The 14,812-nt window shown below is 43.2% G+C and overlaps 1 protein-coding gene across 5 annotated transcripts in view; it reads left to right on the top strand.

Moving 5' to 3' along the window:
• Positions 1–14,812, top strand: part of LOC122559777 (anoctamin-4) — a 194,091-nt gene that overhangs the window by 118,815 nt on the left and 60,464 nt on the right. For all 5 annotated transcript variants that reach the window (XM_043709787.2, XM_087997098.1, XM_087997097.1 and 2 more), the window contains 2 exons: positions 11,811–11,911; positions 12,930–12,974. In XM_043709787.2, the coding sequence (XP_043565722.2) occupies positions 11,811–11,911; positions 12,930–12,974 (146 nt within the window). The remainder of the gene's footprint in view (positions 1–11,810; positions 11,912–12,929; positions 12,975–14,812) is intronic.

Here is a 14,812-nt window from a genome sequence, read left to right as displayed (position 1 = left end):
GTCAAGGACAATATTTTAAATTTAGAGAATTATGATGACTATGAAAATACAATTGGCTAAAGTAAACTTGAAAATTTGAGTTTAAGTTTAGGTTCATAGATATGCAGTGATAGCCATTTAAGACTGTATTATAGAATAGATACATACCAATGAATAAGAAAATTTGGCTGCTTTAAAGAAGTCATTGGACTCCAAACATTAACTCTGCTCCTGTCTCAACAGTTGCTGCTAGACCTGCTGAGTTTCTTTATTGTGCTAAAGACTGGTGGCAGTTCAGAAGATTGGACAGACAAAATACCTGAGAAATTGAGGTTGCAAATTAGTGGCTGAGTTTGTGGCAGCAGCCCATGTGATGACAAGGCCTGGTGGGAGTTGGAATATGGACGTGGGAGTTGGAATATGGACATGGGAGAAAGTACTCAGGCCCTGAAATTGTTGATCATGATGATGTCGAGTCCTGAAAGCTGTAGTGTCCCCAACCAGAACATGCTGAGATTCGCTGGAGTACGGCAGCAAGCCTGGGACAGATGTTGGCCAGGGAACTGGAAGCTCAGGATCATTTTTCAGAGCAGAATTGGATGTTCTGCAAAGTCGTTGTCCAGTCTACACTTTGTCTCCCCAGTGGAGAGCAGCTCACATTGAGCTGTGAATACAGTAGATTAGATCGAATGAAGCGCAGGTAGATCACTGCTTTGCATGGAAGGTGTGTCTAGGCCTCTGGTGAGGAGGGAGGAAGTAAACAGGCCAGTGTTGAGCCTTCTGAGTCCCTTTTCACTTAAATTCACAATTCTTATGCTTTGTCAGTTTCAGAATTTACAGTTGGCAACGTCCAGCCATCACCCTTTTTTTTTTTTTTAACCATGCAATCCTTTTACACATCCATCCGGATGGTCTCTGGGCATTCTGCTTCTTCCTGGGGGATAAAAGGGCTGACCTGTCCCCATCAGACGCCACTCTCCTCTACCTGGCCGAGCTCATCCTCCCTCTGAACAATTTCTTCAGAGCTGAAGAAGGTGAAGAGTTAAAGGGGTGACCACGGGTACCCGCATGGGCTCTGGTTAAGTCTGTCTCTTTGTGGAGTACACGGAACATTCTTTGTCCCACTCCTACTTTGGCTCTCAACCACAACTATTTCTCTGGAATATCAGCAACATCACTGCTGCTTCTCCCTCTCTTCCAGGATTGGAGAAGTGTTTTTTATCTACTTTGTTTCCAATTTCCAGTCCGCTCTTACCATCACCTGGTCCATCTCTGACTATTCCCTTCCCTTCCTCGACATCATCTCTTTGCCATTTCTGGGGATAGGCTGGCCACCAGTATCCACTACAAACCCACTGACTCTATTACCCTAACTATGCATCCTCACATCCTGCTTCCCTCAGAGTCTCTTCCATTCTCCCAATTCTTCCTCCTTCACATTCAAGATAATCAGAGGGTTAGATAGGGTGGACAGGGAGCACCTTTTTCCAAGTATGGGAACGGCAAACATGAGGGGACACCACTTTAAAGTGAGGGGAGGTAGGTATAAGACAGATGTAATAAGGGTATGGAATGCTTTGCCTGCAACAGTAGTAGATTTGCTAAGTTTAAGTGCATTTAAGTCGTCATTGGTCAGGCATATGGATGTACATGGAATAGTGTAGATGGGATGGGCTTCAGATTAGTATGACAGGGCGGCTCAACATTGAGGGCTGAAGGGCCTGTACTGTGCTATAATGATCTATGTTCTGGTGATGCCAACTTTGATAAAGGAACTTCCAAAATGTCCACCTTCAATTGAGGATACCCCAGCACTGTGGTTGACAGGGACCCCAGTTGAGTCTGACCCTTTTCCCATATTTTAGCCCTTACCCCTTCTCTTACCTGCCACACAGCGATCGGGTCCCTCGTTCTTGCCTACCATCCCACTGGCCTCCACATCTGTAGGATCGTTAGTCGCCATTACTGCTACCTCCAGTGGGATGCCACCATCAAATGAACATTCCCCTCCCCTCCCTTGTCGACCTTCCATAGGGACTGTTCCTTACAGAATACCTTGGTCCACTTCTAATACCACTCCACATTCCCACCTTCCTATGCAATCGCAGAAGATGCAACATGTGTCCAGTTTACTACTTATTCCTCTCCGATCCAAAGAGCTCACTTTCCAGGCGAAGCAGTAATTTACCTGTACTTCACTCAATCTGGTCTATTGTATTTGCTGCTCACAATGTCGTCTCCTCTACACTGGGGAGATGAAACTCACAGGCTTGGTGACTGCTTTGCAGAACATCTTTTTTTGTTCTGTCAGTTTCAAAATGACCCGGAGCTCCCAGTTGCCTGTCACTTCAACACACCACTGTGTTCCCACACCAACATTTCTGTCACCGGCCTCCTGCAGTGTTCCAGTGAGCCTCAGTGTAAGTTGAAAGAACAGCACCTCCTTCCCCACTTGGGGATGGTGCAGCCATGAGCACTCGACATTGTGGCGGATAACTTTTGAGCCTGAATCCATCCTTCCACTTACTGTATCCACCCTGCACCTGGTTCTGTTTTGCTGTGCAATAGCTATGCTGAAAGCAACCCATTCTCCCCTATTCCCAGCCCATGTTATCACTGATTCAGCTTTTCTGCTGTCCTGACTTACCATCACTAATTCCCTTGTCTGGCTATCCCTTTCACGTCTCCCTCACTCAACTGCTCTGGTTCTCCCTTTCACTTGTGTGCTGTGTCTCCACCTGTCCACTTTTGTTTTCCCCATCTTCAGTAATTTCACTGTTTTCTAGCTGCTAATTGGTTCTGAAGATTTTGATTTGATTGTTATCATGTGTACCTAAAGTACAGTGAAAAATTGTTTTGGCAGTACAGGCAGATCATAACATACAAAAATCATAGGGTATTGAACAGAGCAAGGAATGCCAAGTTGCAGTTGCAGAGAAGGTGCATGAAAAGTAAGATCAACATTTTATATTTGAAATTTGAGGCCATCGGACGCAAAATGTTTACTTTCTATCCACGGATGCTGCCAGAATGGAGTTTCACCAGTTTCTATTTTTATTTGATAAAATATTTGTGATGGGAATTAAATCCAAAAACTTTGCTCTATTTATACAGGGCATGGGTGAGACCGCATCAGCGCTATGTATTGTGCTGTTAAGAATTAGGTACCTTTTTATTTAAAGAATGACTCCAATAAAATGGGTCAGCCGTCTTATGGGGACAGGTTGGATAAGCTAGGCGTGTTTCTGCTGGAGTTTAAATCTGAGAACCTGACGGATTTTGACAGACCAAGTGTGGGAAAGATGTTTCCTTTTCTGGGAAAATCTAGAATTAGGGGTCATTGTTCAACAGTCTTGGATTGCTCTCTCGGTGAGGAAAAATTGAGGGTCACAAACCTTTGGAACTCTTGTGGGCGACGGGGAAGGTGGTAGAAGCAGAGGCGTTGAATATTTTTTAAGGCAGAGATAGATTCTTTCAGCCAGGGCAGCTCAGCGGTTAGCACTGCTGCCCCACAGCGCCAGGGACCCAGGTTCGATTCCAGCCTTGGGTTGTCTGTGTGAAGTTTGCTGTTGTGCCCATGTCTGCGTGGGTTCCTTCCGGGTGCTTGGGTTTCCTTCCACAATCCAAAGATGTGCGGGTTAGGTGAACTAGTCATGCTAAATTGCCCCATAGTTTTCAGGAATGTTTGGGTTAGGTCAGGGGTAAATGTAGAGTAATAGGGGAATGGGTCTGATTGGATTACTTTTTGGGTGGGTCAGTGTAGACTAGTTGCGTGAAATAGCCTGTTTCTACACTGTAGGGATTCTATGAAAGGTTAACATGGGTCGCCAGAATATATTTTTGAGATTACATTGGGTCAGCCCTGATCCTATCAAAGATGGAACAAGCTTGATGGACTGAAAAGCCTACTCTCAGAATCTCAGAAATCTGGAAGGAGACTTTTTAGCCCATTGTGTCTGCATTAGGTCTCAAATGAGCATGAGGAGTTGGTGTTTGCTCTCCTGCCTTTCCCCAATCCTCGCACATTAGTTTCCATTTTAAATCACTATCTTCTAATGGAATGCCTCCATTAAACCTGCCTCCATAACCACTATGGCAATACTTTCCAGACTTGAACCATCTATGAAAATATTTGTTTTTTTTTTCTTTCCTATTTGTTCCTTGTTTGTGACAAATGAGATTCCAATGAGCTAATTAGCCACTTCTCCAGAATAATGGAGAAGAATTAATGAAAGAAAGTAACTCTGGTAATGATGGGGACAATTTTCTTCCTAATGATTCTCTTTAGTTGAGTGTGAAATGGTGAAAGCTGCATCCTATAATTGCCTGCACTTAACCATTGAAAAACACTCTGCAACAGAAAATGACTGTGTTTTATTATAGTAAATCCTTCCCTACAAAGGGCACAATGCTTCAGCCAGAGTTTTCTTTAGAATTTGAAGATTATTGAATTAAATATTTACTTTTTTAATGTGAATGTTTACGATGATGGGAAGACTTTTGAAGATCTCCCAGTGCCTCAGGAGGGTGATTTCAGTTGTGAATCAAACCAACCAAGTTGGTTTTTAAAATTCCTTGTTAGGAGGTGAATATTATTGGCAAGATCTGTTTTTATTGCCTATCCTTACTTCTCTGTTGAGCTGCCTTCCTGAACTGCTAAATTCCATGTGGTGTAAGCACATCTAGAGTCATCTCAGGGAGGGAGTTTCAGGCTTTTGATTCGGTGAACTGACGGAACGGTGATATGGTTGCAAATCTGTGTTTTAAATGACCCGTAGCTGCTGTTCCCATGCAGTTGTTGCCCTTGTCCTTCTAGACGATAGTGGTTGTCTCTGGAAACTGCTTTGGAAAAGTCAGGCTGAGTTTCTGGGATCAAGTCTCGATACAGAACTAGAATGCCTTGGATGGGGGAAGTGCTACATTGTCAGAGAAGCCATTGTATGAGATGAGGAATTAACTGGAAGCTTGTCTGTCTTAAGGCAAATATAAAAATATCATGTAGCATCACTTCAAAGGACAGCAGCCAGGTCTCCCTGTCAAGTGTCCCTACATTAAACCCAACTTTAAAAAAGAAAGCAGCTTGGCAAATTCTTGCCTCTTTGTTATTATGTTGGTTACAGCATTGGTCACCTTATTAACTTTACATCAAAAAGAATCATTGTGTAATACTTCCAGATCTCCTCCAGGGAGAGAGATATCACATGCGGAAATGTAAAATCATCTTTGGGATTAAGTGAGTTTTAACAATAAAAGCAAATGTGGCAAGTAACATCTGTGCCCCAGAAATGTCAGGCTATGACTATCTCTGACGAGAGACCATCTACCTCCTCACATTATTCAGCACTGCCATGCTGAAACCCCCAAGTCCATATTCATTGAAACTGAACTAGACTAGCCATTAAAGTTGCTACAGTCCCAGAGGATGACAGGGCTGCGCACTCATTACAGAGAAGGGCAACTGGTGATTTAACCTGAGGATTCCCACAAACTAGCATTGCAAATGAGCTGTCCAGCAAACTGAGCTAACTGAAACCCCTTGACCAGCAATAATGTCTACAAGAGCAGCTCAAAGCTAGGAATTCTGCAGCAAGTAACTCACCACCTGACTCTCCAAACTGTTCACCATCCACAAAGCAGGAATGCGATGGAATACTCTGCACTTGTTGTTGGATCTTCACTCATCCAAACACCTAGTCAACACCATCTAGGACACAGCAGTCCACTTAACTGGCATCCCATCAACCACCTGAAAAAGATCACACCTTTCACAACTACTGTGCAGTGGCAGAGTGTTTACGTCAGGAACTGCAGCAACTTGGCAAGCCTTTTTTGTCTGACTTGTGACCTCTACCATCTAGAAGTCAGGGGCATCAGATACATTGGCATACCATTACTTGCAAGTTCCCCTCCAAGCTGCTCACTTTCTGACTTGGAAACGTTGTTCATTCAGCATTGCAGGGTCAAAATTCTGTAACTCCTTCCCTGACAACATTGGTGTTCCCACTACTACCAGTTCAGGAAGGCAGCTCATCTCCACCTTCTCCAGGACAGGTAAGGATGAGCCAGCCTCCACTACCATGAAAGAAAAAATGTAATGTCTGAGTCTGGGACCTAGTTGTTACCAACTGAGCCAAGCTACTAAGATGTATTCTGTGGAGATCCTGCTGTTGTCTAGGAGAGAGGTTTGTCTTGTCCTCCTATTGCATTCCCATGAGTTATACAATCACATTTTTTTTATCATCTAAGAATTTCAAGTGCTGTCATTTCTTCATTAAATTTAACCTATAGTCCTACACAATGCGTCAAGGTAACTTGTTGAGCTAGTGATCCAGAGACTTCCATTTGTAGAATTTTCACAATCTTAATAGCAAGCTATGGCCCCTGCCCATTTTAGTAGCTCTATTCCCAAAAACCAAGGTAGATCCCTACTCTACTGAGAGACTACATCTTGAGCTTCAAATACTCCAACGTTGATGTAAATAAAAATCGATCCTCTCAAACAAAAGGCAGATAAATCCTCTTTCAAGCCATTAAATATCACCAAACAGCCGAGAAATTTACAAGATTATTTGACCTTCCCTCAGGTTAAACTTTGAAGAATGGCATTTATCTAACTGGTCAATCTTGACTAATTTAATGTTATTTCTCACCAACAAGGCAGGCTCTAGCAGATTTATCTCTTCCCCTGAATCTATCATCCCTAAGGTTAGGTTTTAACTGGTCCCCATTTTGACACAAAGGTTAACAGCGGCTGAAAATAATTATTAAGATTCTAAGTTCCTGGCAAATATTTTTGGAAAAATATTTGATTCGATACCTTTCGTGAAGATAATGACCTCATCTGGGAGATGGACTCCCAAATTCATAAGTTTGATCTCTTTATTGTCTCATTTTCATTTTTGCTTCTTTAGAGTTCTTGAAGATGTGAACCTCCCTGTATCTTTCACTTGAAAGATTGTCTGGAACATTCAGTACAGCAGTTAATCCAGATTAAATTTAAATTCCTTTAACTCAACCCAATATAAATTCTCAATCGCAGAGTAATAACATGGTTGCCACACAGGAGGACATCATTCAGTCATGATGTCTGTGCTCACTCTCTCCTGAAGGGGTGGGTTAGTGCAACACTCATAGCTTTTGCCGTAGTCCTGCAACTTCTTTTTTCAGCTAGTATTTCAATTCTCTCTTGAATGCCTGGATTGAACCTGCCTCCATCTTGCACTCTGGATCCCAACCATTCACTTTCTGCATGTGCTATTTCTCTTGCCTTCATTTTATATCCTTAGGTTTTTGATCCTTCCAACATAGGGAGCAGTAGCTCTCTGCTCTATCCAGGCCCCTCTTGAATGCAAACACTGTCTGAAACATTGACTTTCCTGCTCCTCTGATGCCGCCTGACTTCCAGTGCCACCCTTTTTGACCCTGACTTTTCGCTAGCAACTGCAGTCTTCACTTTTTCTCTCCTCCTTGAAGAGTGGTGCCAACCTCTCCCCAATCTCCTACATTATTAGCTCTGCGGATCAGAAACTTCATTTCTGGGAACCTGTTTTGCACCCTCTACTGTCTGTATCCTTCCTAAAAGAGTGTCTCTCAAAGTAGACTCAACACTGCAGCTTGCTGAAGGTTTACCACACCCTCTGAATCTTTAAACAAGTGGCACAGAGTACAAAGCCCAGGATACCAAGTGCTTTTACTTAGCACTCTCCAAACCTGTCCTGCGACACTCCATGATCTATCCATATATATATCTAATTCCTTCTACTCCTGTACTCCCTCTAAAATTGTATTCCATTTTATATTGTCTCTCTGCATTCTTCATATCAAAGTTAATCTCTTCAAACTTCTGTGCATTAAATTTCATTTGTCACTTGTCTTCCCATTCCAGCAACCTGCCTGTGCTTTTGCAATTTTATGTTATTCATTTCGTGTCTCAGTTTCTTATCATCTAGAATTTGGGATCTGCAACCTGCGACTATTAACTGTCAATGTTTGTTTAAATTCTAAAAACTGGTTGACTGGCCAGACTTTGCCTTTAACAAAAAGTCTGGCCGTTGACTGCAAATAAATGTTAACGGACAATTCCTCTACCAATCAGAATCAACTTGTCAACCAAATCAAATTCCCTGCTCAAATTGTTGTTTTCCTTTACATTGACATTTCTTGTAAATTGTCTTGATGAGTACAAGATGATAAAGTGCCTAATTGCAAAAGTACTGAAGCTATATATTGCTGAATGATTATTTGGGCCAAGTCACTTTTTTTTAAGCTACAATGTAGTTTTCTTCATGTGGCTATCTACATCTGCAGCTCACCAGTTGTTTTACTACACTCTGTGCATTCACGTGTATTGTAGCACAGTTTAAAATTTAATGCATGTGAGTAAGGATTAGCCCATTAGTACAAGCGAAGCTTTTCTTGTTCTAATGGTGGTGTCAGTTAAGAGCATTGGTTACATTCTATTGATGTTACTGGACTGAACCGTGAAAGTGGAATGAAACTTGTTTGGAAAAGTAGCATTGGAAAGTTCCAATCAGCAACAGAAAGATTGAACAGCTTTTTTGAGTGTTATCAATTTAGTTTTTGACAATTGTTCTCAACCCCTCAACACTTGAAGGTGTACTTTTTAGTTAGAGTAAACACAGTGGTAGCCCCTTGCCTGCATCAGTTTTAAGCAGAGGTGGTGGCCTAGCGGTAATGTATTGTTAGTCCACCTTTGATCTAATCCGTTGTAATATGTGTGAAGACCTGGAGAAAGGGGGGATAAACACACCCTCACCCTGATGGCTATCTTCATGTGTGGCTGCATCAAGCTGTGTGTGGATCCCTAGTAGGCAAACACCAAGCATCGCTACATACTGAGGTTCTACCTGTCCCCGGTGTTGCGATGGATAGACCCGGCCTCGCTCCCACGGAATGCTCTAAAATTGTTGGTCCCTGTTCTGTATCACCTGTCCTTTGTGGAGTAATTTGTGAAGAAGATTTTGACCACACTTCTGTCAGGAAGTGGTCAGCATGTGTCCTTAAGACCCTTCAGGAAAAGGAGGGGCAGATCCTGTCGAGCAGCTGGGCAGACTGTCAATCATTTGGCAGAATGCCTCATCGCCAGAACTTTCTAACAGGCACCAAGACATGGCTTGGCTGGTGGCGAGAAGGACTCTGCCTGAGACCCTTTTCTGCATGCCCAGACTCTCCACGCTACCGCACGCTGCCCTCAAAGCGGCTGTGGAGGGTATGAGACTATCACGCTCCGCTTTCTGGAATGTGCCTATGCAAAGGAAGTCTGGAGAGGAATGCAGTGGTGTTTGTCAAGGTTTGTCCCAAGCAGCTCTGACATGTGACGTTATGCTCCATGGTCTATTCCCCGGAACGCACACTGAGACAAACATCAACTATGCCTGGAGGATCATCAACTCTGAAAGACACTCTTTGATCTGCCCGAAACTTGATCGTCTTCCAGTTGAAGGAGTTAACCGAGTGTTGCAGACTGGCATATTCCGAGGTCCAGGACTACGTGCTGAGGGATGCACTGAAGTTTGAGGCAGCTGCTGCCAATGTGCGGGTGGGGAAAGACCACAGTGTAAGGTTCCTTTGCTGAAGAAGAGGGGCCCATTCAGTAATTGGGCCTCTCTGTTGCCTCCCCTATAGGCCAAGAGGTGGTCTGTAAATAGAGTATGGTGAACATCAAAGACTTAATTTGACTGTGTAGATTTGAGTGGTTTCATTAACTGTCCATGTACCAATGCATATTTTTGAAATAAAATAAATTACACTGGATTAGTATCCCAGTTGCCTTCTCCCCTCAAGAAAAGCAATCCCACCTTCTCCAACCCATCATTTATAACAGAAATTTCTCTTCAATAAAACTATTCTTGAGGGATAAACTGATTTATAGAACATTGTGATAGAAACTGTGTGGTGGTGTATGTTACTAAACTGGTGAGCTGAAAGTAACTGAGGGTGCAGACTGTTTGTCCCAGTCACCAGAGAAATTCAGTCAGGCACAGACCAGTGAATAAACAAAATCTGCCCAGTGGCAATAATATACAACAGCCAGCATTAGTTGAGGGGCTGAGGGTCGAGCTGCTCATCAGAGGCCAGCACCTCCAAGAACTGCAACAGTGCCAAAGCTTGACAGTGGTTGCTGCTGGTACTGCAGGTGGGCTGTGGATCACAGTTCAAGACAAACCCTGGGGGTGCGGGGGTGTGGTATTGATTGAGGGGTGTTGCCTATTTTAAGGGGAGGTGGGTAGGAAAGAAGGGATGCTCAGTTTTGGGGCAGGGGAGAGGGTGTCCTCAATAAGCAAAGGGCACCCCCCCGCTCTCCTTGCATGCTTTCCCCTATTTAAAATGCTTTTATGAGAAAAGAAATGGGCTGCCCATGCCAATCCTGTTATGCTTTGGGCACTGAGATAATGGGATCAAGTGATGGGTTTTCACAAACTCTATTGACTCTTAATTACGGTGTTACAAATGGTCAATGATTTTGGTATCCAGCCATCTCCTGTGCTTATGGGGATTAGTTTGAATGGTGACTGACGAGTTAGTGTGTTGGACACCTGTCCAATTTTTGTGCCCCCACTGCAATCAGAATATCACCCAGCGTGGGTATTTACTGTAAAGCCCAGTAATCCAGAGGTATCAACTAATGACCCAGAGGCATGAGTTCAAATTCCATCATAGCAGTTGGGGAAGTTGAAACTCCTTAGCTGGATTTTGTTAGAAAACTTGTCAGCACTTGATGACCATGAAGCTATTATCAGATTGTTGTTAAAAGCAATCTGGCTCAATGTTCTCTATGAAGTGAAATCTGTCCTCTTTGCCCAGTCTGGTCTGTTGTGATTCTACCTTCACATCCATGTTGACTTCTCTCTGAAATGGCCCAGCAAGCCATTCAGTTGTCTTCAAGGTAGCTAATAAGGGTATGGTAACCAGTTGCCTTGCCAATAAGAGGATTGTTTTTCAGACTGGAGGCCTGTGATCAGCAATGTCCCTCAAGAATTGGTGCTGGGTCCACAGCTTTTTGCCATTTTTTTAAAAATATAATTTAGATGTGAGTATACTGGAGTTGTAATGGGCAGCGAAGAAGATTACAACCGAGTCCCATGTGACCTTGATCAGGTGAGTCAATGGGCGTTGAAGTGGCAGATGGAGTTTAATGTAGAGAAATGTGAGGGGATACGTTTCGTGGTAAGGTCCTGGGGAGTGTTGCTTAACAAAGAACTTGGAGTGCAAGTTCATAGTGCCTTTAAAATTGAATTGCTTATGATAACATTTATCATATGGTTATCATTTACAAGGATGTTGTCAGGGTTGGAGAGTTTGAGCTAGGAGAGGCTGAATAGGCTGGAGCTATATTTCTTGGAGGGTTAGAAGCTGAGGGGTGACCTTATAGAGGTTTACAAAATCATGAGGGGCATGGATAGGGCGAATAGGCAAGACCTTCCCTCCAAGTAGGGGAGCCCAGAATTAGAAGGCATAGGTTTAAGGTGAGGAGAGAAAGATTTAAAAGGGACCTAAGTGGCAATCTTTTCATGCAGAGGGTGGTGCGTGTTTGGAATCGCCTGCCAGAGGGAAGTGGTGGAGGCTGGTACAATTATAACATTTTAAAAGGCATCTGGATGGAAATATGGTTTGGAGGGATATGGGCCAAGTGTTGGCAAATGGGGCTAGATTTATATCCTATTTAGGCATGAATGAGCTGGATAAAAAGATCTTTCTGTGCTGTACGTCTCGACTCTATTTAAGCCTACATGCTGTGAATATTTTAATGAAAATGTTTTTTTTTTAAAAAAACCCTTAATATGTTTGTATTAATATTTTTTATTTTGCAGTCCTCACTAACAAACAGTGATATCATATTTGTGAAGTTACATGCCCCATGGGAAGTTCTTTGTAGATATGCAGAGTTAATGAACGTACGGATGCCTTTCAGGTAAATAAAATTTACTTTTTGCTTGCATTTTTTGGGTATGGGCAAAACAGGATTGTTAACTCAATGTTGGGGATACAGCCCTGTTGACATCAATAGGGGGTTGCTAACATTTCAGGAAAAGGTATATGAACCAAACACCAACCTCTTTGGTAGTTTGAGTTTTTTTTTGCACTAATTGTTTTGCAATGTTTTCCTTTTTCGTTTAAGTTGAAGATCTTAGCTGTGTCTCACCATGAAAAATTGGAAATCTGAAAATAGAATCCATCTCCTCTATCCAGTTCTGATTGTGTTCCAAGAACATTGAGTGCTTTTGGTTGGAAGCATTGTAGAAATATCCATTAACCTACCAAATCAATCCAAAGTCTCAATCATCTTCTTAGAGGGACCAAGAGCAATTAAATTGAAACCTACAATAGTGTGAGGAATTATCATGGAGTTGATGCTGTATTCATAGGATGAAGGGAGTGGTTACATCCAGGATAAACCTGAACAACGCATTGGCAGGGTAGGCTGAATGACATCCTCCTATTTTGAAATCTATTGAATCACAAAAGAAGCTTCGAGCACAGTGAGACCATTGGGACCATCTTATCTAAGCCTGCTTTGGCTTTAATTTAATTCAAAACTAATCCTACTGACCTCATTCCCCAAGGCCCTGTAACATCCTCTGCTCCCCTTCAAAAGAGACTGTGTTTTTGTCTCCGCTACACACTTGTCAGAAAAAACTGTCCTCTATAGAAAGAAGTGTCCAAATCTATCTCTCTCTGAATTTTAAACATTTCTAGAATCAGCCCTTAAATACTTTTTTTAAAAAATCAAATGGTTTGACGGTTCCTCATTGGTCTTTTTTTCAATTGTATTGTGATTGATCGCTTTCTCTCTTAATCTCTCCTTTTAGTCTTTTCTCCTACCTCTTGCAGGCTTATGTCTTCAATCTCCCTTTCCTTCCTTGATAGTTCATACTGTAACTGACGACGGGTTTTCTTCTCGACTGGCTTCATTTTTGCTGTTCTTCCAGGAGAAAAATCTATTACCTGCAGCGGCGTTACAAGTTCATGAGCAGGTTGGTGCATCTGACATTGCCTGAAATCGAATCTGCATGAACTGTGGCTGTGTGCGCTTCTGGTTCCTGCGCACTCGACTGTCTGTTTGTTGATAACCCTCCATTTTCTCGATTTTAAATACTCAACTTTACCTTAGTTTCGTGCAGTGACTTTTCTTCAATTGCCTTCTGTTGGAACAACATTACATAGTGGAATGTTCTAAAGATCTTGTTTCAGCTCTCTAGGAGTTAATCTTTTTGTTTTAGCCAAGTAAAATATTGTATTGTCTATGAGGCACATCACAGAAATTCACTAAATCACCTTTAAACAGCAACTTCCAAACCCATGACCAGTGCCACCTGGAAGGGTAAGGGCAGCTGATATGTTACTATCTGCAAGTTCTTTGCCAATGAACCATTCTGACCTGGAAGTATATTGCTGTTTCTTCAGTGCTACTGGGTCAAAATCCTTTAAATCCCCTTCCCTCTTAATGACACCGTGAGTCTACCTGCACCACACAGACTGGAGCAGTTCAAAAAGACCGTATCATCTTGGGGGCAACTAAAGATGGCAAATGCAGGTCCAGCTGGTGATGCTCACACCATGATTGAATAAAGTTCTGTTAATGTTTGAGACAGCTGAAACAGTGCCAAGTCTGTTTAAAACATAGGTTCTTTCTTTGTCCAGGTTACTTTTGAAAAATCTGAACCTTACTGATGGAAATAATTGTCGAGAGTGAGGTGCTGGAAAAACACAGCAGGTAAGGCGGCTTCTGAGGAGCAGGAGACTCGACGTTTTGAGCATAGGCCTTTCTTCAGGGACTGGCTTATGCCCAAAACGTCGATTCTCCTGCTCCTCAGAAGCTGCCTGACCACCTGTGTTTTTCCAGCACCCCACACTCTACTCTGATTTCCAGAATCTGCAGTCCTCCCTTTTTACTGGTGGAAATAATTGTCCAAGAATTGGGGGGAGGGGAACTTACCCTTGCCATGCCTGTTAATGAGACTGGTATTGTCAAGTACTCTTTGCAACATCTAAAAGCAATTGCTAAGTTGACTTTAGGAACTTTTCTTAATTGTAAAGTATAAATAATTACAGTGAGATACCAGCAAAACATTGCATTTTCTCAACAGGAATGACTCACAAACATTCCATATGTCCAGATTCTCACCTGTCAACTTTAAGTCGCCCCCCTGTGGAGTAAGTCAAGTCACCTGACAGTATTTTACTGATGAGAAAGTGAGGACTGCAGATGCCGGAGATCAGAGCTGAAAATGTGTCGCTGGAAAAGCGCAGCAGGTCAGGCAGCATCTAAGGAACAGGAGAATCGACATTTCGGGCATAAGCCCTTCTTCAGGAATGAGGAAAGTGTGTCCAGCAGGCTAAGATAAAAGGTAGGGAGGAGGGACTTGGGGGAAGGAGCGTTGGAAATGCGATAGGTGGGAGGAGGTCAAGGTGAGGGTGATAGGCCGGAGTAGGGTGGGGTGCGGAGAGGTCAGGAAGAAGATTGCAGGTTAGGAAGGCGGTGCGGAGTTCGAGGGATTTGACTGAGACAAGGTGGGGGGAGGGGAAATGAGGAAACTGGAGAAATCGGAGTTCATCCCTTGTGGTTGGAGGGTTCCCAGGCAGAAGATGAGGCGCTTTTCTTCCAACTGTCATGTTGCCATGGTCTGGCGATGGAGGAGTCCAAGGACCTGCATGTCCTTGGTGGAGTGGGAGCGGGAGTTAAAGTGTTGGGCTACGGGGTGGTTGGGTTGGTTGGTCCGGATGTCCCAGAGGTGTTCTCTGAAACGTTCCGCAAGTAGGCGGCCTGTCTCTCCAATATAGAGGAGGCCACATCGGGTGCAGCGGATGCAAT

This window comes from Chiloscyllium plagiosum, unplaced genomic scaffold (assembly GCF_037043375.1).
Source record: "Chiloscyllium plagiosum isolate Xiang-an unplaced genomic scaffold, Cpla_swu_hap1 HiC_scaffold_19, whole genome shotgun sequence".
In the NCBI taxonomy this organism is placed as follows: domain Eukaryota; kingdom Metazoa; phylum Chordata; class Chondrichthyes; order Orectolobiformes; family Hemiscylliidae; genus Chiloscyllium; species Chiloscyllium plagiosum.
Note: the sequence above shows the minus strand (reverse complement) of the source record. Positions and strands in the feature narration are given on the sequence as shown.